This window comes from Strix uralensis, chromosome 5, assembly GCF_047716275.1.
Source record: "Strix uralensis isolate ZFMK-TIS-50842 chromosome 5, bStrUra1, whole genome shotgun sequence".
NCBI classification, from domain to species: Eukaryota; Metazoa; Chordata; class Aves; order Strigiformes; family Strigidae; genus Strix; species Strix uralensis.
In genome coordinates, this window is record NC_133976.1 from 3,887,055 (window position 1) to 3,906,680 (window position 19,626).

General features: G+C 44.3%; 2 protein-coding genes across 5 annotated transcripts in view; one reads left to right on the forward strand and one right to left on the reverse strand.

Moving 5' to 3' along the window:
* PODXL (podocalyxin like) overlaps positions 1-4,293 on the forward strand; it is a 46,818-nt gene extending 42,525 nt beyond the window's left edge. Inside the window, exon 9 of one of the 2 annotated variants that reach the window (XM_074869685.1) lies at positions 596-4,293. In XM_074869685.1, coding sequence (XP_074725786.1) covers positions 596-790 — 195 coding nt within the window. In that variant the 3' untranslated portion in view covers positions 791-4,293. The remainder of the gene's footprint in view (positions 1-595) is intronic. The other variant, XM_074869686.1, reaches the window with a different exon arrangement.
* A 10,165-nt stretch (positions 4,294-14,458) lies between these two features.
* MKLN1 (muskelin 1) overlaps positions 14,459-19,626 on the reverse strand; it is a 98,265-nt gene continuing 93,097 nt past the window's right edge. For all 3 annotated transcript variants that reach the window (XM_074869687.1, XM_074869688.1, XM_074869689.1), the window contains 2 exons: positions 16,539-16,593; positions 14,459-14,773 (listed from right to left, as the gene is read on the reverse strand). In XM_074869687.1, the coding sequence (XP_074725788.1) occupies positions 14,652-14,773; positions 16,539-16,593 (177 nt within the window). In that variant the 3' untranslated portion in view covers positions 14,459-14,651. The remainder of the gene's footprint in view (positions 14,774-16,538; positions 16,594-19,626) is intronic.

Below are 19,626 nucleotides of genomic sequence, written 5' to 3' on the forward strand. Positions count from 1 at the left end.
GCCTGGCCTACCAAAGGAGCCGGGTGATACAGTGCCTGATTCATCGCTGCCTGCCTAAGAGAGCTCCAGAATGAGGAGGATGATGTTTACGGAGGGGAAATGGGAGGGGGGGCACCATCTGCAAGGTCTGAGCTGCCCTCCGGGTCAAAGGGGAGAATAATAATAAAGCAGCTAAAAAGGGACAGAAAGGGGAGGGGAAGAACAGAGTCGAGTAAGGGAGGCAGGAGTTGGGATGCAGGGTTGGGGTGAGGCAGCGATGCTCAGCCTCTTCCCCAAGGTCCCAGCGGGACCAAGTGGTGGCCAGGCTGCAGCTGGCAGCTGCTCGGGGAGGTTTTCCACGTGTCTCTGGCTGTTCTTTCCTCCCTCCCACCATCAGCAGAGTCTCTCTCTTACCAGCTCCACGCTATCCCCTCGCTGTGCCGGCGCTGACTGCAGCCCCCAGCCTCAGCCCCACTGTGAAAGTCTCTCTATGTAGTTATATACATCTATACGGGACAGTGGCCACGGCTGGCTGACAGGTGATGGCCCCGGGGTGGCACGTACAGCAGGGCCAAGCTGTTTTTCACTGGGGTTTCTGGGTTTTCTTTCCTCGCAGCAGCGCCTGACCGAGGAGCTGCAGACAATGGAGAACGGCTACCACGATAACCCCACACTGGAGGTGATGGAGACCTCCTCCGAAATGCAGGAGAAGAAGGTGAACCTCAACGGTGAGCTGGGGGACAGCTGGATCGTTCCTCTTGACACCCTCATGAAGGAGGACCTGGAGGAAGAGGAGGACACACATTTATAGGATACAGAACTCTACCAAGCAAAAAACGACCACCACCCCCCAAAAGAAAAAAAATCATAATCCCCACACACACACGCACGCGCACAACTCCGAAACAAGGCAAAAGTCCCAACGCAACCCAGAAAATTCCTTAATGAACTAATCATGGCCCCTCGTGCCACGACGTGGGGTGCAGGATGGAAGAGGAAGGGACACGAGAAGACACCTCTGGGGTGCATCGTCAACACAAGCCACCACAGTGGCCACATCCAGACAAGCATCCTCCATCACCCGCGGGTGCTCAGCAGGACCTACCGCACCAGACCTGACCAGCCAGGGGAGAATGAGGTGCCTTTTCTCCCACAGAGCTGGTGTTTCCTTTGAATGTGTCCCCTCCCGTCCCACATCCGACCATGCCAACAGCATCCTCCAGCTCTAGAGCAACTCCAAAAATAAATAGATGTAAATAGGATGGGAAAGGGAGCACAACTCTCAACAGCAAACCGGCACCTGGCAATTAGAGCTAGAAAAATCCTCTGGTCCACACAGTTTAGTCATCGCTCTGCCCTCCCTGACATGAAACGCCCAGGTATCAAGAGGAAAAATCTGGAACAGCCTGTTCCTTTTTAATCCAGTTTCCATCCTCTCCCCATAAACTGCCGGCTGAAACGCACAAGAGGCCCGCGTCGTGCCACAGGCACAGGAATGCATCCAGACCCGTCTGGACGGGAGGGATGCAGCAGTGCCAAGCGATGCTCAGTCCCGTGCCACCACCAGCTGTGCCACAAAGGGCTGCTGGATGGATCCTGCACCTGGCTGGAGACCAGGAGAGGTGCAGCAGCTTCTCGTATTGATGCAAAGGGGAGGGAGAGGAAAAGGAGTTATTCCTTGAGTTCATTCTTCCTAGGAAGGGTTTAGTGAGACCAAGAGCGATGCCTGGTTGCTAGCCCATGCATGAGGTTGGGGGTCTCACGGTGCAGGAGCGCAGCTCCAGCACAGACCAGCTCTGTTGCTGCATTTCCCTACAGAAGCGTTGATTGCCTTTCAGTAATTATGCAGCAGAATCTCACAGCCCACAGCCATCCTCTCCTGAGACCGTGGGTTACATGCACCATAATGGTTTGTGATTTTTGTGGTCATGTTTTCCTGTATGAGCAGCAGAAGAGATGAAAGAGCAGCAGAAGCATGAGCCACATAGCTTGGTGGCATTCAGGGTTTTCCATCGGTACAGCCCTTGGTGTTTCCTCCCCATGAGGTTTATAAGCTCAGTCCACACTCTCAAGCTCTTCTTCAAAAGCCAGTAAAGTAACAGAGACCTGCAAAGACATTTCCAGCTCAGCAGCGAAGCTGAGACTGAGCTTTGTCCTGCAGCCCTTGGTCTCTTACCCAGTTCTCCCTTTGCCCTAAGTCTTTGGAAGAGAAAAGAAAAATATGCGGGAGCAGGAAGTGGCTGGACTGAGGCCGTCTCTGGTTTTCTGCTCCCCATCACAGCTCCTAAATGGCTTTAAAAGGATAGGGAGAGTTTCACACCTTTGCTCTGGCTTTGGTGAAGCAGCTCAGCCCCCGTGGAGGCAGGGATCGGAGCAGGGCTCCATCCTCCAGCACATGGGAGAGAGAGGAGAGGACCAGAAGGTCACTTGGGCAAGTGCATGTCCCATCACATGAGGATGGTGATGGTCCCAAGCCCTCGACAAGCCAGAGGAGCTGCAGATGAAGAGTGATGCCCGAGCACAGCCCTTCCTCTCCCCTACTTTCCATAAACCGTGTATTCGATGCACAACGGGGTGATTTCCTTCGGGCTCTGCCACCAGGTCAACACGGTGGGGATCTGCTCCCATGGCTGCTCTGAACAAGAGGAGAAGCAGAGCTGAGCAATGGAAAACTTGGAGAAACCCAGCTCGAGTCAGTCCTCAGGAGTACTCACAAAGGAAAGGGTCGGGGTGATTTGCTCGGCCCCAGGACAGAAGCTGGCAGAAGATACGTCTTCTCAAAGGGACTGGCTCTTCTCCCTTCTCTCCTGTACCCAAGGGCAGAGTTTGAAGGGTTCAAACCTATATATTTTTGTATGTAAATATTCCTGCTATTCATTAGCAATGTATTCAGCACACTTCGCTTACCTGTGCACTGCACTATGGGGAAGTAATTTTGTAGGGGAGGGGGGGGAGGGAATTTAAAACAAAAAAAAAAAAAAGAAAAAAGAAAGAAAAAGCTAAAGGCCAGTCTGGTAGGGGATCAAAATTCAACACAAAGCCGGAAAACACCTCCCGCCCAGATAACCCCATGCCATGGCTTTGTCCCCACTCCGGCAGCATCAAGTTCAGCTCTTTAACGTTGCAGCAAGGGTCAAAGAACCGGTCTCGGCATTTGCAATTGTTTTTGTGAGCGCGTTTGCTTCCCAGTTGCCCCGAGAGATGATCGGCAGGTCGGTGACCTCACGTTTCTACCCTTCACAGAGAATAAGTGTGGTGAAAACACGGGGCAGCAGCGAGGCTTTGGCCTCGGGGGCTGCCGTTGCTGTAAGGACACCCCTGGCAGAGCATCTCCAGGCAGTCAGGTTTTGGCATGTGCCTAAAGATCCCCCTTCCCAGCGAAGAGATGCCAAAGTGCTTTAATGAATCAGGTCCAAAGACTTTCCAAGAGAACCCTACAAAGGCTTGAGATCAAGCAACCTTAAATCTTCCGAGCAGAGACCACTGAAGATATTAACTGCTCAGCAAGTGCTTATAGTGATTTATATTTGAATAGGAATTGTACATTTATTTATTTTTCCAGACACCATTTTTTTAAACCACTAATATTTTATAGTAGATTTTCCTTCCCCTATTTAAAGAACTATTTCCATGGGAAAAACAGTACTTTTTTTATGTTGAGAACATTCTCTTTGCAAAAAAAAAAAAAAATCAGGTAGGAAATGCAGTGATGAGCATCTTTGGCCTTAACCCTTCCCTTTGTAGACTGTAGCCATAGTAGTTAGACCAAAAATAATTAAAAAAAAATAAATCTACCCAGGCGTTTTCCTCCCTCCCTGCCTCACCTCCCTTCCCTGCACTCCTCTCCCTCAAAACAGCTTTAACATCCTACACGTTGTACAAAGAGATTATTGCTCTTACCTTTTGGTGAGAGTTTTACAAGCAGCTCAGATGTCCTTGCAAGAGACTTTTCTATTTTCGGATTCACGAGGAATGTGTAACTACTTTAGGACCATTTATCTCCCGCTCACAGTGCCATGACCCAACTGATGAGGTTGATACTGTGACTGTTGCCTGCAGAAGACGTACAGCAGAAGACATAATCCATGAGGGACTGCAGAGGGAGAACCTATTTCCCAAGGCGGCCACCCATTGAACCTTGCCCATATACTAGAGCTCTTATGTACTGTATAGCAGCATCTCTCACGGGGACAGGAGTCTGATTTACACTGGAATTTACCAAGGAACTGGATTGTAGAGATTATTCTTGCATTTTCCTACAAATATATTTTGAAAGCATCATGTATTTCTGTCAATAAACCTTCTTATCTAAAAGACTTGTTTCTCAGCTGAGTAAAAAGGGATGGGGGGAGCAGAGCGCGTGCTTGCGAGCCACAACTAGCTGTTATGTGGCAACTGCTGATGGTTTGAGCTTATTTGGAAACACAGCACAGGTTTTGCATGGTCCTGCTAGCAAGAACATGTAAAATTATTGGAAAAGAGGGAGTAAATCCAACCCAGACTTTCAGAGGTAGCTAGCCATGGAGGAGCTTGTATTGTTCCCATGCAGCAGAAAGGTGACAAAATTAAAAAAAAATAGAAAACCCAGAGGCGTGGGATGCTCAGTTGATGTGAGCATGAGCAGCCCCCACCACAGCCAGAGCACCTACCTGAACTGTTTGTGGCTTTAGGCTCGTGTTGGGAGATGGCGAGGGAGCTCGCCCCTATTTTTGCATTTCGTCCTAACTCAGTCCTAGCCTGCAGCCTCCCCTTGCACTTCCGTCAGGCTGTGGAGGAGGGAATCAAACCTCGCGTCCCTAAGCCAAAGCAGCCTAACGAAGGAGAGCTGCCAAGCAAGGGCAGCAGCAGGGTCAGCAGCAGCGTGGGTAGTTCAGCATCTCCGTTTGCCTTCAAGTGCCCAAAATAAAACATTTTGTTCCAGGTTAAGTTTCCACTTATGCAAAAGAAGGAAGGAAAAAGAAAAAAAAGGAGTTTGGTTTGATTCGAACATTAGAAGTGGGTGGGTTGCATCACCCTATGTTTTAACTCCGTGATCCTCCCCAGTAGAAGTTCTTGCAACCGCTAAGCGCACGATGGATTTATGTGATCCTGACCCAGCCCATCACTGATTTCAGGGAACAGGATATTTTCTCAGCTGCTCTGCATTGCGGAGGGACAGGGCAGGCTCCTCCAGCAGGAACAGGGCCTGCCGCCCAGGCATCACACACCACCGGTTTCACAATTTCTGCACCGCTACGAGACATTTTCCCATTCTCAGAAGCAAGCGATGTTAGAAGGAACAGACCTTAAATAAACGCCCTTGCTAGCATATACATTTTTATTAAGAAAAAAATGAACAAAATACATTCTCTCCTTATGTACATTACATACAACATAACTACATTTGTAGATATTCCTCATATCACTCATTCATTTATATACAGCATGGGGCTTACATATCAACCCAGAAATTACCAAAGATGATTTATGCCAAGGAAGAAAATTAACACTCCGGGCTGAACAAAGATCATCCGTTTATCAGTAAAGAAAAGGGCAGGATGGGGAATCACCAGAGTCCAGGAATGATGCCTGTAACCACCAAGCGTTCCAACACAGGACTAGTCAGTATTTGACTTGCCTATTAAAACACGTGTGCAGTTCACAGCGTTCATCACCCCACGGACACCCCTTCCCAGCCCGGGGCTGTTCATGCCTCTCGGTTCAGCTCTCCTGGGGTCAGGTGTCCAAGACAACAACTGCAGGACAGACACCAAAGGGAATTCAGACAGACACCAGAGTCTGCGGGATTGCTGTAGAGGTGCAAATGCTTTGAGTCAGATGCCAAAAAAGAAAAAAAGGCCAAATTGTGGACAGGGCATGGACACTCACAACTCCAAGCACTACATAGGGATAACCAGCTTTTGGGGACCACACGAGGGTGGAGAGGACAAGGTAACGAACACTGAAGGTCCAGACAAACCAACCATCACACAGTATAGCACTACGATAAAAGTAGAGGCAACAGCTCAGAGAAACAGCTTGAAAAAGCACCCCTAACCAGGTGATGGTGTCCAGCCAGCCAGCTTATCGGTGTTTAACCCCAAGCCACCCAGACGCTGTCTGCGCTATCAACTCGTCTAAAAGAGAGGTTATTTCAGCAGTTTCAAAGTACAATGTTTGAAGGGAAAAAGCTTACCGAGGCTCAATACTTCTAAAATCAGGCACGTTGCAGCTCAGCATCTAACTGTACAAGACGCACATCACCACCAGCCCACAAGGATGGGAACATCACCTCCCATTAAATAAGAACGAGCCAAGGGGCTTTAATTTTCTGCCCCTAGGCAAAGTGGTCTGTGAGGTTTGAGGCCTCCAAGGCTCAAGACTCCCATAAACACATTTGTCTGTATAATTAAGTTCTTTTCTCTGGCTTACAGTCTCCCCAGCATCCCCTCATTTCCTGCTGTGGAGGAGGGTATGCTGGAAGACATAGCAGAAAATACAGCTTTAGTAAATAGTAACAGCTACTAATAACTAGGGGTTTGTTTTCTTTTCCACTACCCAGCCCAGCAGCTTCTGAAGTGACAAGTGTTTTGCATATCAAAACATCAAGGGGAGGGAGAGAGGGCAGGAAGGACAGGACTGAGGAGGGAGAGATGAAGGCAATATTCAGCCTCCACTGCTCGTCCGCCTTCCCAATTGCCACGGCAGAGAGAAACAAGAGAGAGGGGAAACAAGTCAGTGGCACGATAGTTATCTCCTCCACGGGTAGATAAAAGTGTTCTCCGCCCTGCCTGGGGAAGGAAAACAGGCTGTCGCCTTTTGAATAGCGCATGTTACTGCAGGGTAAGCAGAGGTAGAAGGATCAGCTGCTCTTCAGATGGGACTATTTGCAGTGAAATCATTGACTTGCAACTAAGAACACACAGGTTGGTAAGAGCCATTCTCCCCTTTTAAGGGCTGAGTTTTTTGTCAAAACCTCAAAAAAAAAAATCACTTTTCAGTCTCAGCGAACAGACTCTGTTCACACACTGCAGCACTCTTCTATTTAGTGAAACACAACGTAATTGATTGAATCCCTTGGGTGGCTAGTTACAAAGTTGGGATATTTAAAGTGTATTTTCTCATCATTCAGGAGAAAAACCTGTCCACTGGTATTCGGGATGTGGAGAAGACTGCAACCACTGGAGCCAACTGTTGTGGTCTCCCCTCCCCACCATCATATTAATTAAAAAGCAGCTAATCTCCCTTAATCTCACTAGCAGCTTTCATCAGAAAGCTCAGAACATTTTTAGGTTTTAACAGTCTCTTGAGACTGCCAGACCTGGTCTGATAGCTGATTGTGCTGCACAGCCGCCATCCAGTATGTTTAAACAGTGTTAAGCCCAGCTGGCTTCCTTACAATTGCTGCAGAGAGACTGGGAAGAAAAAAAAAAAAAAACAACAATTGTATTAGTCTCTCTGGTGTCTTTGGGGTGGAGAGGGACAAAGCTCGAGGTGAAGCTCCAGGACTAGAAGATCCTGGTATTGCATCACTGCCATTTGAAAGAGAGTCAGAGAATCCAGCTCACCTAAAAAAATAAGCTCTGAACAGAGAATCTACTTAAGAGTCTTCAAAGTCCTTCCAAAAAAGACAGACCACATCTTAAACACATACTCACATGAGCCACCGCTACATTATCCTCAAGCCTATTTTTCTTCCCATTCCCTCCGCCCTGCTACACTGCAGAAATAAACCCCACACCCCAACTACTAGCTGTTTGCCTCCACTGCTGAAAGGTTTGGGACGATGAAAGCAAGTGGTAGAAAGCTAGGACAACTTGAGGGTTGATATCGTCACCTTTTTCTTCTGTCAAACAGCTATCACGCTCCTGAGAGGCCACGCAAAATAAACCCTGCTGAGACAGGAGGGAAAGCTTACCACAGCACTGAACGTAGGGTCATGGAGGGACACAAGTAAATAGGTGTGTGCTGCACTGCTACACTGACAGCACACCGTGCTGCTGCTGGGAAATCAGCTCCCACGCTTCCCCGTCCTTACCCTGCAGGAGGAACAGCCCCTGGGGAGATCAACGTAAATCACAAGGATTCTCCCTGACTGTTTCAGAGGCAGCAGTAAGGAGTTTTGCAAAGGAAACAAGAGTATGATGATGTGACGTGGAGAAACTGATGCCTCGATAACCACCACACAGCTCTAACCTTGAATTCTTCAGCAAGTACTCCGTAACTCAGGTAAGTCCGAAGGCACAGCATTTTAATAGCAGTGAACAGTCACACAGGGAAAGAAAAAGTCAGAATAAATGGGGGAGTACCCAAGGGACCACGCTTTGATCATCACGTTGGACAGCATATATGCTAGTGATAGATTTTCCTTTCAAATTAGTAGCAAAACCAAAAATCTAACTCGATGGAGCCAGTTTTGAGCTATTCATTCACGCCACTCTTCCCAGGAATGAGCTGCAATGCCACGCTAGGGCTGAAGTGTCAACTGATTTCTGACAGCACTCAAATACTTACAGTCTCCAGGTCGTCAGTAAAATCTGTGCTGACTTACAGCAAACAGCTGGAAGCCAAGGCAACACGTACCTTTGGACCAAGTATAAATTAAGATTTCTGGGTACTGAAGTGATACACTGACAGCAGCTTAAGAAAGTCTGTGGCTGTAGGTCCGCAGAAGCAGAGCACTGAATTTGGGTCACAGCAAGTATCCGGAGTTCATCGCTAACAAATCGAGTTCAAGTATATGAAAGCAAAGGAGACAGCAGCAATATGTTACCTTTAGGGTCTGTGCTTGGGGAAGATGCTGCCTTGCAGGCCTCTACACATAAGCCATACAGCTGGCGTTATAAACAACCCACGCAACCACTGTCCTCCTCGGAGGTGTACGTATATAACCAAAGCATACGTGGATAATCCAAAACTCCATCCAGTTCTCTGGCCTCTGCCAGGAACGCCAAAAGTATACCTTCTGGCATCAATCCTGACGTTTTCTTGTGGGACTCTCAAACGGCAATAAGCAGGTCATTAACTGGCTTCCCACTCTAAAACCACGTTTGGATCCACTGCCTACAGATAAAAGCATCTGGAGTCAATTTGTCCAAGCGCTGAGCCATGTACTGTTATAATGGTTCCAGTACAGTAAACCTACTTTTTCCACTCCAACTTTTCATTATAAAAGAGGCTTTCAGTAAAACAGGGATTTTGCCTATAAGTCATTACCACAACTTGAATAATTTCCAGCATAACCTTTTCCATGACAGGATATGATCAGGTCTACCATACCCATAGACGTTTAGATACACTAACAAGCTTCTGACAGTACATTTACATTTCAACACTATTTACAGCTTATATACTACTATCAATTTATATCAAGAACGAGTCATATAGTTGTTCTTAAACTCTTTCACAAAGTAAGACCCATCTCCAAATTACCACGTGTACTTAATTCAAATTGGCCAAGCTCATTCAGATTTTCTATAATCTTCCCCCTAGTCAGAACAGCAATAATTTGTGTTGGTTTTTTTTTTTTTTTTTTTTTAACTGGGCCCACCTCTGTTTCTGTAATAACTACAGCTATAAAACAACACAAGCACTTCCAGAGACATATATGAATTGCTTTTACTGTCAGGACTTCACTTGACAATAGCCAAACATTCCTTAACCCCGAGCCAACCACAACTAATAAGCTAAAATTCGAAGCATACACTGGGACTCAAGGTTTCACAAGACATTTTTCCACTTCTAAAAACAAAGATACCGAATGGAAACGTATCCAGTAATTTTCACCATTTTCCCCAGAAGCGGCACAGCATTACATCAACAGAATTACTGCATGTACAGAGATGTAGGAGCATTCAAGTTTAAGGTTGCACGGAGCTAAGTCATACTAAAAGTTTCACTTGATAAGCTCTACAAAAGTATTTCCTTCTCAATTCCGAAATACAGGAGGCAGCAAGAGAATTAATAGTATTAGCGTTACAGGTACCTGCCACCCTCCTGCATTTGAAACAAGCAGCATTAATGCTAATCTTTCTTACAGTAAGAGCAGCAAATAGGCTTCAAGTGTTTCTCAGAACACTGCTCTGAATTTATCACTCATCGTCTGCGGCACTCACGAGTGCAGGTTTGCACAGCAGGGCAAGATCAGCGTACAACTTTGTCACAAAGAAAACTCCCTTCTAAAAATTTGCACACATCAGGAAAACGATTCAGAAAACAGCTGTTCCACAAAGCCCTGTGGAAAATGCTCTCCCAGAGTCATTACCCTGCTTTGGAAGGAGGCTCTTCTGGAAGAAGAAACAGCTAATGGAGACCCTGACACTTGTGGCTGCTGATTAAAGAAATACGCAGATGAAGCTACCACAGTCCCTTGCCACTAGCCCCATACCTCTGCAAAGAGCCTGCCCTCCTGCAAATAGGTGGGTCCAATTAATTTGCTTACTGACTCTTCAACCATTAAGTTTTCAGGCTAGGTTGTTACAATCAGTGACCAAAAAGTTTCAGCAATTTAATTTAAACCCGTCACTGCATCCTCGCTCCAGTACAATCTTCATAAAGGGAAGCTTTAGTATGCTCTTTAGGAAAGTTTCCTCATTTCATCAGAGTTGCCACGGCACAAGGCAAATACCTTAGAAAAGCCTTCCAAACTGGGTCTTCACAGATTGATTTTTTTCTAAAATGAGAGTATGATTTTGCTAATTGATGTTCCGGTAGAAACCTCCAGCCTGTCCCAGCATGCACCTGTGTGCACAGAGCCATCCTGGGCAAACAGAACCAAATCCCAGACATTTATTTACACAACTGGATATGACTACTTAAACTACACATACAAGATGGTGTCCAGAGAAAGTACAAACTAAACTTTTACAAGACCTAGCTCTCCTTTCTCATTATATTCAGCAAGATTAAGAGATGCTTAAGAATAAATACGTCACAAATGTTATCTTTAAAAGAGCCAGAAGACAAAACACAACTAATTTCAATAGCCACTTTGTATCACCCTTTAGGTCTTCCCTGGATCGATATTAATTAATGGGCTCCTCAAAAAACCCAGGCAGGAAGGTAGCTAGTCTCCTCATTTTTAACAATATCATCTAAGCAGGTCCTTCTGCCACCCGCCACAAGAAAACGTGCTGGCTCACACTGTGATAGCAGTACTTGCTTGGAGAAGTAGCTTTGGGAGAACTCAAGGACTTCTGCCTCATTGCCTGCTAAGGGGTCATACAAGACAAACATTAAGAAACTCACTTAATTCTGCCTAACCTAAGTGACCTAAAATCAAATCTGAAGGGCTTTATTTCTCTAGGAAAATACGTCACTCAATAGGCTCAACTTTGCATAAGGAATGATTGCACATTTTCCAAAGAGATGATCTACTGAATAATACTGGAAGGGCAACGATGCGGAAAGCCAGTGTCAGTGAAGAACCAAACCTATGGATCTCAAAAGGATTTTTAAAAAAAAAAAAAAAAAAAATCAAGACTGATTTTGGCTTTAAAGACCCCAGTCATCATAATGAATCCCTCTGACAAGTAATGACGCTTTCTTCTGCAATACCTTATTTACAAGTTAACACATAATTTAAACTACTGTAGTGCAAAGATTATGCAGTGTTAAATCCATACACAGTCACCTTATAAGGTAAATGCAAATACAGTACGTTTGTCTTGTCTAAACTAAAAAGCAGTCTCTGCTCTGCAAGCCATAAGGGTGAGATTTGAAGACTTTTCATACAGAGCTTGTATATTTATAACATTGCATGCACTGTGCTGTGAAACATTTTCAGGTGGCTGTTTTCAGATCAAGTGGGGTTTTTTTTCAGTTTGTACTTCACTATTTCTGTAATGATCACATCTAATGGTTTCTTGGAATATCACCAGTATCTTTAAAGATCTGCATGTAATTAAATTAAAACTCTCCCTGTAACTGCCTGTCAGTAACTGGCTTATTTTGAAAGGAAATTTATGCTTCACTGCTCAGGATTTTTAATTAGTTTTTAAGTCAAGGTAGTGTAGCATACACCAATGCAAAGAAATCACTTAATTTTGACTCCTAGCTTTGAGGACACAGAACCAGGAAAGACCCTTGGCAAAGGCACAAGAAACCTTCACTTCAGATTAACCTCTCTGGCCACAGGGTGCCTCTGCTGCTCAACAAATACTCCGAAGCCGAGCACATAGTTTCTGCTGGTTAATCACCAGCTGTAATCCATAAACTGTACTCATGCGAGCTGAAATCGATCTGCTCAGGATAAAGGTAGGTCAATATTTGATCATCCTGAAGTGCTCTCATTAGCTGGGATGTCAGTCCTGCAGAAGCAACGTTCACCTCGCTCACACAAATCATTCATTCACGCTATGCTACGAAAAACTGAGCCAGGCTGTCAGGCTTTGCACACACCCCCGACGCAGAGAACAATGAGTTTTGATCGAATTCCTATAACACAAGTCAAGCCTGTCACAATGCACTGCTCACCAAGACCATTCACGAAGCTTTTGGCATTCCTAAACTTCTACTGTCTGTTCGCTGTGGCTCCTCAGTCTAGTGGTATCTTTTGTGTTCACACGTAGTCAAAGGTGTACGCATAAAAATTTATGAAGAGCTTGGTTGATTAGAAAACTGTCACAAAAAGCAATTAATCATCTGACTGAAGCTGGAGAATAGACAGGCAATGAGATCAATGATAAGGAAACACAACAGCAGTAAAATTTTAAGTACTAGAGGGCTGCAGCATTTTGGCTGGTTGCATTGAAAGTGCTCAGTTCAATCTCAATGGAAGCAACGCCTCAACTGGAATATTCCCCCCGTATAGCACCACCAGTATCGACGTTCATACCATATAAGCTCTATTTTAACTAGTCAACAAAGTGTCAAAGGTAGCCCATCGTAAGGCCTCGCAGTGACATAAAACTTTCCGCGTCACTGGAAGAAAAATTGCAATGTTTTAAAGAAACAATTTCATCAGATTTCATTTACTGCACTATGTACCGAGTGGATTCTTCCACAGACATCTGATTTGCCATCCACCAAAATATACAATGTCTAAACAGTCTCAAGTTACAGGTCACTTAAAAACACTGTATTTGTACAGTCCTCCCTGAAGACAGCAAAGCCCAGCCTCTAACATATTGTTCCTTTCTAAGTGATTAAACACTAGTATGAGTTTTCAAATTTATTTCTAACGTACCAGGACTACAAAAGTCACACAAAGAACATGATAAAGAGGCAATACAATGCAATCAAAGCAAGCAGACACTTGAGCTCTGAAAAAAGACACTCACTAACTCTTTATTTCAAGAGTCCAAATCATCTTTGCACACACAAGACTTCCATCAAGTTCAATAGGAGTCGTGTAGCCACAGTGGGTGCAGCAATGATACCCTAACGGCATGAACATTTCTGGACATAAAGCTTTGCAGTTTCATATAAATATTTACATCTGCCAGTTTGTACTGAATGCTCACTGACACCAAATGCGAGAAGTTTCTAATGCTGGGTATGCATATCCTTCATTCCACTTCACAGCGCAGCACCAAGCCCTTACCTTATTTATAAAGAAGGCTTTCAGCGAGGAAGAATATATTTTGTATACATATGCATCAGCTTGCTTTCAAAGAGATTTATGCTAAAAAGGCCTCCCTCACATTCAGATCTAGGTCTAAAATGCATTTAAAAGTGAATGAGCTGCACTACATAGGAAGGAGACAAGCTGTTCGGAGCAATCCTCTTTACATTTACACATTGACAAACGCACACAGAAGCACAGGCGCACGTAAACGAAGACAATCTGCTTCAGAAATCCTACACCCAACCCGGAATCGGGTTGCAGAGGTTGGGTGTGCGTGCGGTGGAAGACCCAGTTGAGATGACCTGCACGGTTTCTCATTGGAAGAGCACAGCAGTGAAAACAGAATAATCCCTGAAAAGGGGCCTGTGCAGATGATGACTGCACTCCCGTTTTCCAGCGGTTTCTCTGAGGTTCCCACTTGTCTGTCAGGTTTAAGTGGAAGGCTCCAGAGAACAGAAGACAGGCGCATAGGTACTCAGGTTTAGATCGGGTATCAGATGCAATTAGACACGACTGTCAGCCCAATTCTGGGGCAAGGAGACAGATAATTTGTAACACGTGCTCCCCTTCACACGACACACTGCGATTATGAGACTCAAGACACACACATTACTATTACCTCAACGCGTGCCAGTGTCCTGCCACCAAGTTATTCAACTGCTGAGGATGGAGTTGTAGGGTAAAGCAATATACCATGACTAGCTACAAATGAGTAAAGAAAAACCTCCCCCCCTTACTCACAAACCCCAAAATAAAACCCATCATCTTTAATTCCAGACAACCCACAAATCTCAATTTTCCCCTACCGGCAAAAACGATTACTGCATGATTGGGTTTTGTTGGTTTTTTTGTTTTTCTTTCCCCCACCTTTTCATCTTACATTTGCCAACTCAAAATCCAAAGTCAGAAAAAATATATATATTTAGTCAGAAGTACATCAGTTACATTTTATTAACCTACTCCAAGGGAAAAGCTTCAGGGATTCACCATACAAGTATAAAACCCCTTTCAAACACCTAGGGGTTACTATATTACTTCATCCCAGCAGTCAATCAATGCAGTAAAAAAATTAAAATACTGAAAATGGATGCTTTTCCCCTCTTCCATATGTCCAGTGATTGCTCCGTTACAGCGTGATGAGGTCCACCAGGTTGCCTTTAGGAGGGGTCATGTTGTCTGGAAAGAAGTTAACTAGCGTATCAAACAGCTGAGTTCTCTGCGCGTACGTGTGGTCAACATCTGAAAATCCTGGGGGAGGAAGAAAAGGGGAAAGCAAGTCAGTGCTCACTACTTTAAACGCTCAGTTTAGCTGTGGAATATGCCAGTTGTCCATTTGGGACAGATGTTAACTGTTTGCTACTTCTGCCTCAAATAACTAACAAGGCTGCCAGCTCTCCGTCCCACCACTGCGCGCATATACACACAGAGATGACGTCACCCCCAGCCAACGCTGCCATCAAAATGCCATAAAAATTAATAAGCAAACGGCTGTCAAGCTCATTGACAGTCCTAAGAAACAGGGGAAGCAAGACTCCCCAGGGGACTGCTCCGATGTCCCAGAAAACAAAAATCTGTGTAGCTATTTTTATTTGGTGCCTCATTTCTTCTGTCCTCAGGCTTTCCTCATTATCTTCACTACTGGTTTTAACCAAAACTGGTACTCGTATTGCGTGCAGTTTTTCTTGAGACAAGCTCTGCTGATGGTAGGAGTCCCAAGTCAGAGTTGGTATTTAAATCACTGGACTTTCACCGCGGACCCAGGCTGCATCTTGGCACAAGGGTGCTTTGTAAACTAGTTTTGTGAAGAGCTGCGTCCCAACAGGGGAGGGTTTAGTCTGCGGCAGCAGCATTGTTTATCCAAATCCCCATACTTAAACCATCAACAGCAAGAACAATAGAGTGGGCATACAACGATTTCCTCTGCTTTGTATTACTTCAATCACTGGTATCTCAAAGGAATGCTTTTTATAATTCAGTGAACTTGCTCTTCAGTTAATCAAAGTCAACCGTGTTAATCAAATCAAGGAGGGCTTGGGTTTTTGTTTTATTTTAGAAGCACCACTTGATGAATGCATCCTTCTATCTGTAAAGCCAACCTTCGAGGAAAGTATTATATTGTCTTAAGAACTAATTCATCTTTCAGACCACTTAAAACTTGGGGAAAAACAGTTTTCTGAAACTTGGGTTTTCTTCCTTTAAAAAAATTCATCCTACAGCATCAACTAGATAACATCTTCCAAACTGCACAAGCTCAGCAGAGCTTCCTCATCCAGCAGGGAAGACAGTGCAGTGGGCTTTTTCCTTCCCTCAATTCCTTAGACTGGGAATTACGCGTTTGTCTAAAAACTGAAGTCATCCATGCTCCTAGTGAGAGCTGGGTAACTTGAGGACAACACATCGTTACAAGAATGTAAGTTATGCCTATAGCCGAACTACAGCTTGCCCGGGATTAATCTCTCAACTGTTTAAAAGAGTTAACTGGACAGAACAGTGAAACAAATTATGGCTTTGGCTCAGACCTCCTGTTTCCAGCCCTACACGCCACTGTTTTCTTCACTCTTGACATTCTGCCCAAAGAACTAGTTTTGCAAAGAACAGAGCGAACCAAACTACTCCAGGAATTGCAGTTATCACAGCAAACAGAGCTGTAGCCATGCTGTGAGATTCCAAAGTGACATGACAGGAGGTGCTTTATTCTGACCAAAGCTTCTGTTTATTTGAGTAACAGCGAAGCATCAGATGTAATAAGAGACATAAAATGATCCTGGGAGGCATGGGTTTAAAACCCTCTGGTGACAGATGTTTTAAATATGGGCCCGAGGCATTGGACACTGGTCATTATAAATAATCTCTCAAATGCCTAAGTAGGGGCACTTCACATATGCGAACCGAAAAGGGCCTACAATATCCATATGAACTATTCGAATTCATATAAAACCAGTATAAACTAATAGCAATGATCTTTATCAGAGGGAACATAATTAGTATCGTTCTTCTGATACACAATACTCACCAAGAGTCGTGAAATCCGAGCCAGACTTAAATAATGCTGAGGCAAGAAGCTGAAACTGCAGAAGAGGAGGTGGAGGGACAAAAAGAAAAAAAAGTGTTATTAACGGCACAGGAACAAACCCAAAAGATTCATAGAAGTCCAAGTGGCTTTAGAGTTGCTGGGTTTTCTTTGCACAATCCTTAGAACTACTGTGCCATACATATGAATAACAGCAGCAGACACTTTCATAAGAGCAATACAATTTGTCACCTTGGCAGAGCAAGTTGGATGGTTTTTCCTAGAATTAGAGCAGTGTTGATACAAAGAAAGGTACTTGACTGGGAGCCCTAAAACCCAATTTTTTATATATACTTTTTTTGCCTCTCTGGCAGATATCACAGTGCAGAAGTAAAGTAGAGCCTTTCTGAACTGCCAGAGAAGCTCTTATCACAAGTTTACGGCAATGCCTTTTTAACTAAAAAGTAAAAAAAAAAAAAAAAAAAAAAAGGAGTTCTTTGCTTGGGAACATCAGAATCATGAGTAAAAACGTTTTAAGGAACACGGTTTTTAATTAAGTATTTTTAATTAAGTAATTCAGTTTTATTCTCCCTTAATGTCTTACTGATAGACGGTGAACACAGTATCTTCCTCTGCCCCTGGCTGCTGTTTTCAGTTACCCATGTCGTTGCAAAGCTTAGTGCTTTGTCATGTTTCCTTAAAGAATTAGCCGATCCCTTAAAGGCTTGTAATCTTTTGTCTCCTGTCTGTGTGTTTTTACAGCACACGGCCCGAAGGAAAGAAGGAGGAGGGGGGGGAAACCAGAAGAGAAGCAAATATGTTCAGGGAAGGAGTGGGAAGAACAGCCAGGAATTACATATCCATCAGTTTAATTTCAATTTCAAGAAAAAACGGGAACACAGAAAATTTGCAGGCATCTAGGAGTGGTGAAGGTGGTGAGTAGCAGCCAGTGTGGATTTGGCAACAAGTTGTATCACATCAATCTGATTTCTCCTACAAGGCAGCAGGTCCTGTGGATGGGACTTGGAAACAGACAGTTGTCCATTTTAACTCTCATAGACTTTTGATGCTTTTATACGATATTTAAGGCAAATTATCAAGGCATCACCTAGATTAAGCTAACAGGGAATGGCAAATAGGTCAAATAACTTTTCTGTGGGTAGCCATCAATGGTTTGACATCAAAATGGAGCCATGAATCAGAAGTGATTCATCTGTGCCCCGGGGTCTGCATCATTCTGGGTTTTCAGTGATAACCTGCTTGACAGAACAGGACACGTTCACAGAGTCCACAGACCTTACACCATGCTCAGACAGGCTGCCAGCATGGTAGCAGAGAGGCTTCAGACTGTTTTTCCATTTCATCCAGCTTATAATGACAGATCAAGGTGTAATTCACTAGGGCCAGGTGCAAATCAACATAGACAGGAAAAATCAGATATACAGAACAGGTTGGGGTACATAGGCTCTGAAAACACATTTAGGAGTTATAATAGTGAGTATAATCCTATTGCAAAAAGAAAAAATGGGTAGAAAATGCATGAAAACGAGTAGGATCTTCAAATAAATCAAGTAGTACTGCTGTTATCAAGGCTCTTAAGTCTCATCTACAATAAGGCAACCACTTTTGGATGCCCTGTATCAATTAGTAACGTATGAGGAAAGCACAGGGAAAAAAAATCAAGTAGTCTGAAAATCAAGCTCTATAAAGAAAGTTCAAAGGAGTCAGGGTTGCAGAGCCTGCACAGAATAATGTCCAAGGACAAAACTGCAAAATGTCACAAATGCAGAAGGCTGCTACAAAAAGGTAAATCTACATCTAAGCGCAAGAAGCAACAAAAACACTTCAGCAAGATCCGTTTCAACGTGACATCAAGCAAAACAAACAGTCTAAAATAAGGACTGTAGTGCACTGGAAGAAGTTTGCATCTTTTGGGGAGAAGCTAGCACTGGAGGTATTTAAGAACAGGTTGGAAAGATATAGGATTGACAAACTGCAGGCAGGGGGAAGAGGTTGATTAAGTACCCTCTTGAGTGTGAGGTCTGGTTATATGAAATCAAAAGGGATTGCAATGCTACACGTGTATTTCACTGCTAGCGTAACTTGTACGAGTTGCTTGGCTCCGAATCAGCAACGTACTTAAACAGATGCCCTGCATAAATAGCTCCAAAAGTTCCAATAAAACCAGTGGCTAAATCTGTGCTGCTTCTGATAGCAAATGCCATGTCCTGGCCATCCTTCCCTCCCACACAATTGCCTTACAGGCCTGCTGCCAACTGCCTGGTAGCACATGAAGCCGGCTATGCCGGGACAAAGCGGATGCCACATGCTTCAAGGGGTTCCCTTGCCTCCCCCAGCAACGCCGGCAGCCATCCTGCTGTAAACAGAAAGCAAGCCATGCTCGAGGCTGGGTCTCAGGATGCCCAACTATGAGACCATAAAAGCAGGATCCAGCTAGTAACTTGCTGAACTGAGACCAAAAATCCGTTGAAAAGACCCTCTGCCAAGTATTCCAGCCTCATCTGCACTAGGCATGATGGATTTTCATGGCTACGAGTTGCTTTCCAGCTCTGCGGGGAAGGAGTACCTTGTCTCCTCCTTCACTGATGACACTGCACTTCAGCTAACCTTGAGGTGCGTTGTTTGTTTGTTTTTAAATTATATTTTATGTATCATGTCACATTTTAAAAAAGCATTTTCTGGTAGAGAAGTCAAGCACGTAAATTAGGAACATCAGTTATGGACAGCACTGAGCTTAAACTGGCTCACTCTGCATTTGCATCACAATGCCAGCTAACAGTATGATGCTCTCCCAAAGGACCCATGCTTTTTTTACCAGTGCATAGGACAGTTACTGCTTACTCAAGACCAGGTCTCCTACACACCATTCACAGCATATATCCACTGCAGTATTTTCTTCATGAAGTTTAAACTCTGCTCTAAAGAAGGAATTAATTTCTTGATCAGTTTTTCTATCATGTTGTTATCATAACAGACAGCACTTCAAATGTTGACTAATTTTGGGTCCCCTATTTGAAACTACCAGAATTTGATTTTTCAGATTACATAGTATTACGCAGCAGCTTCCAAA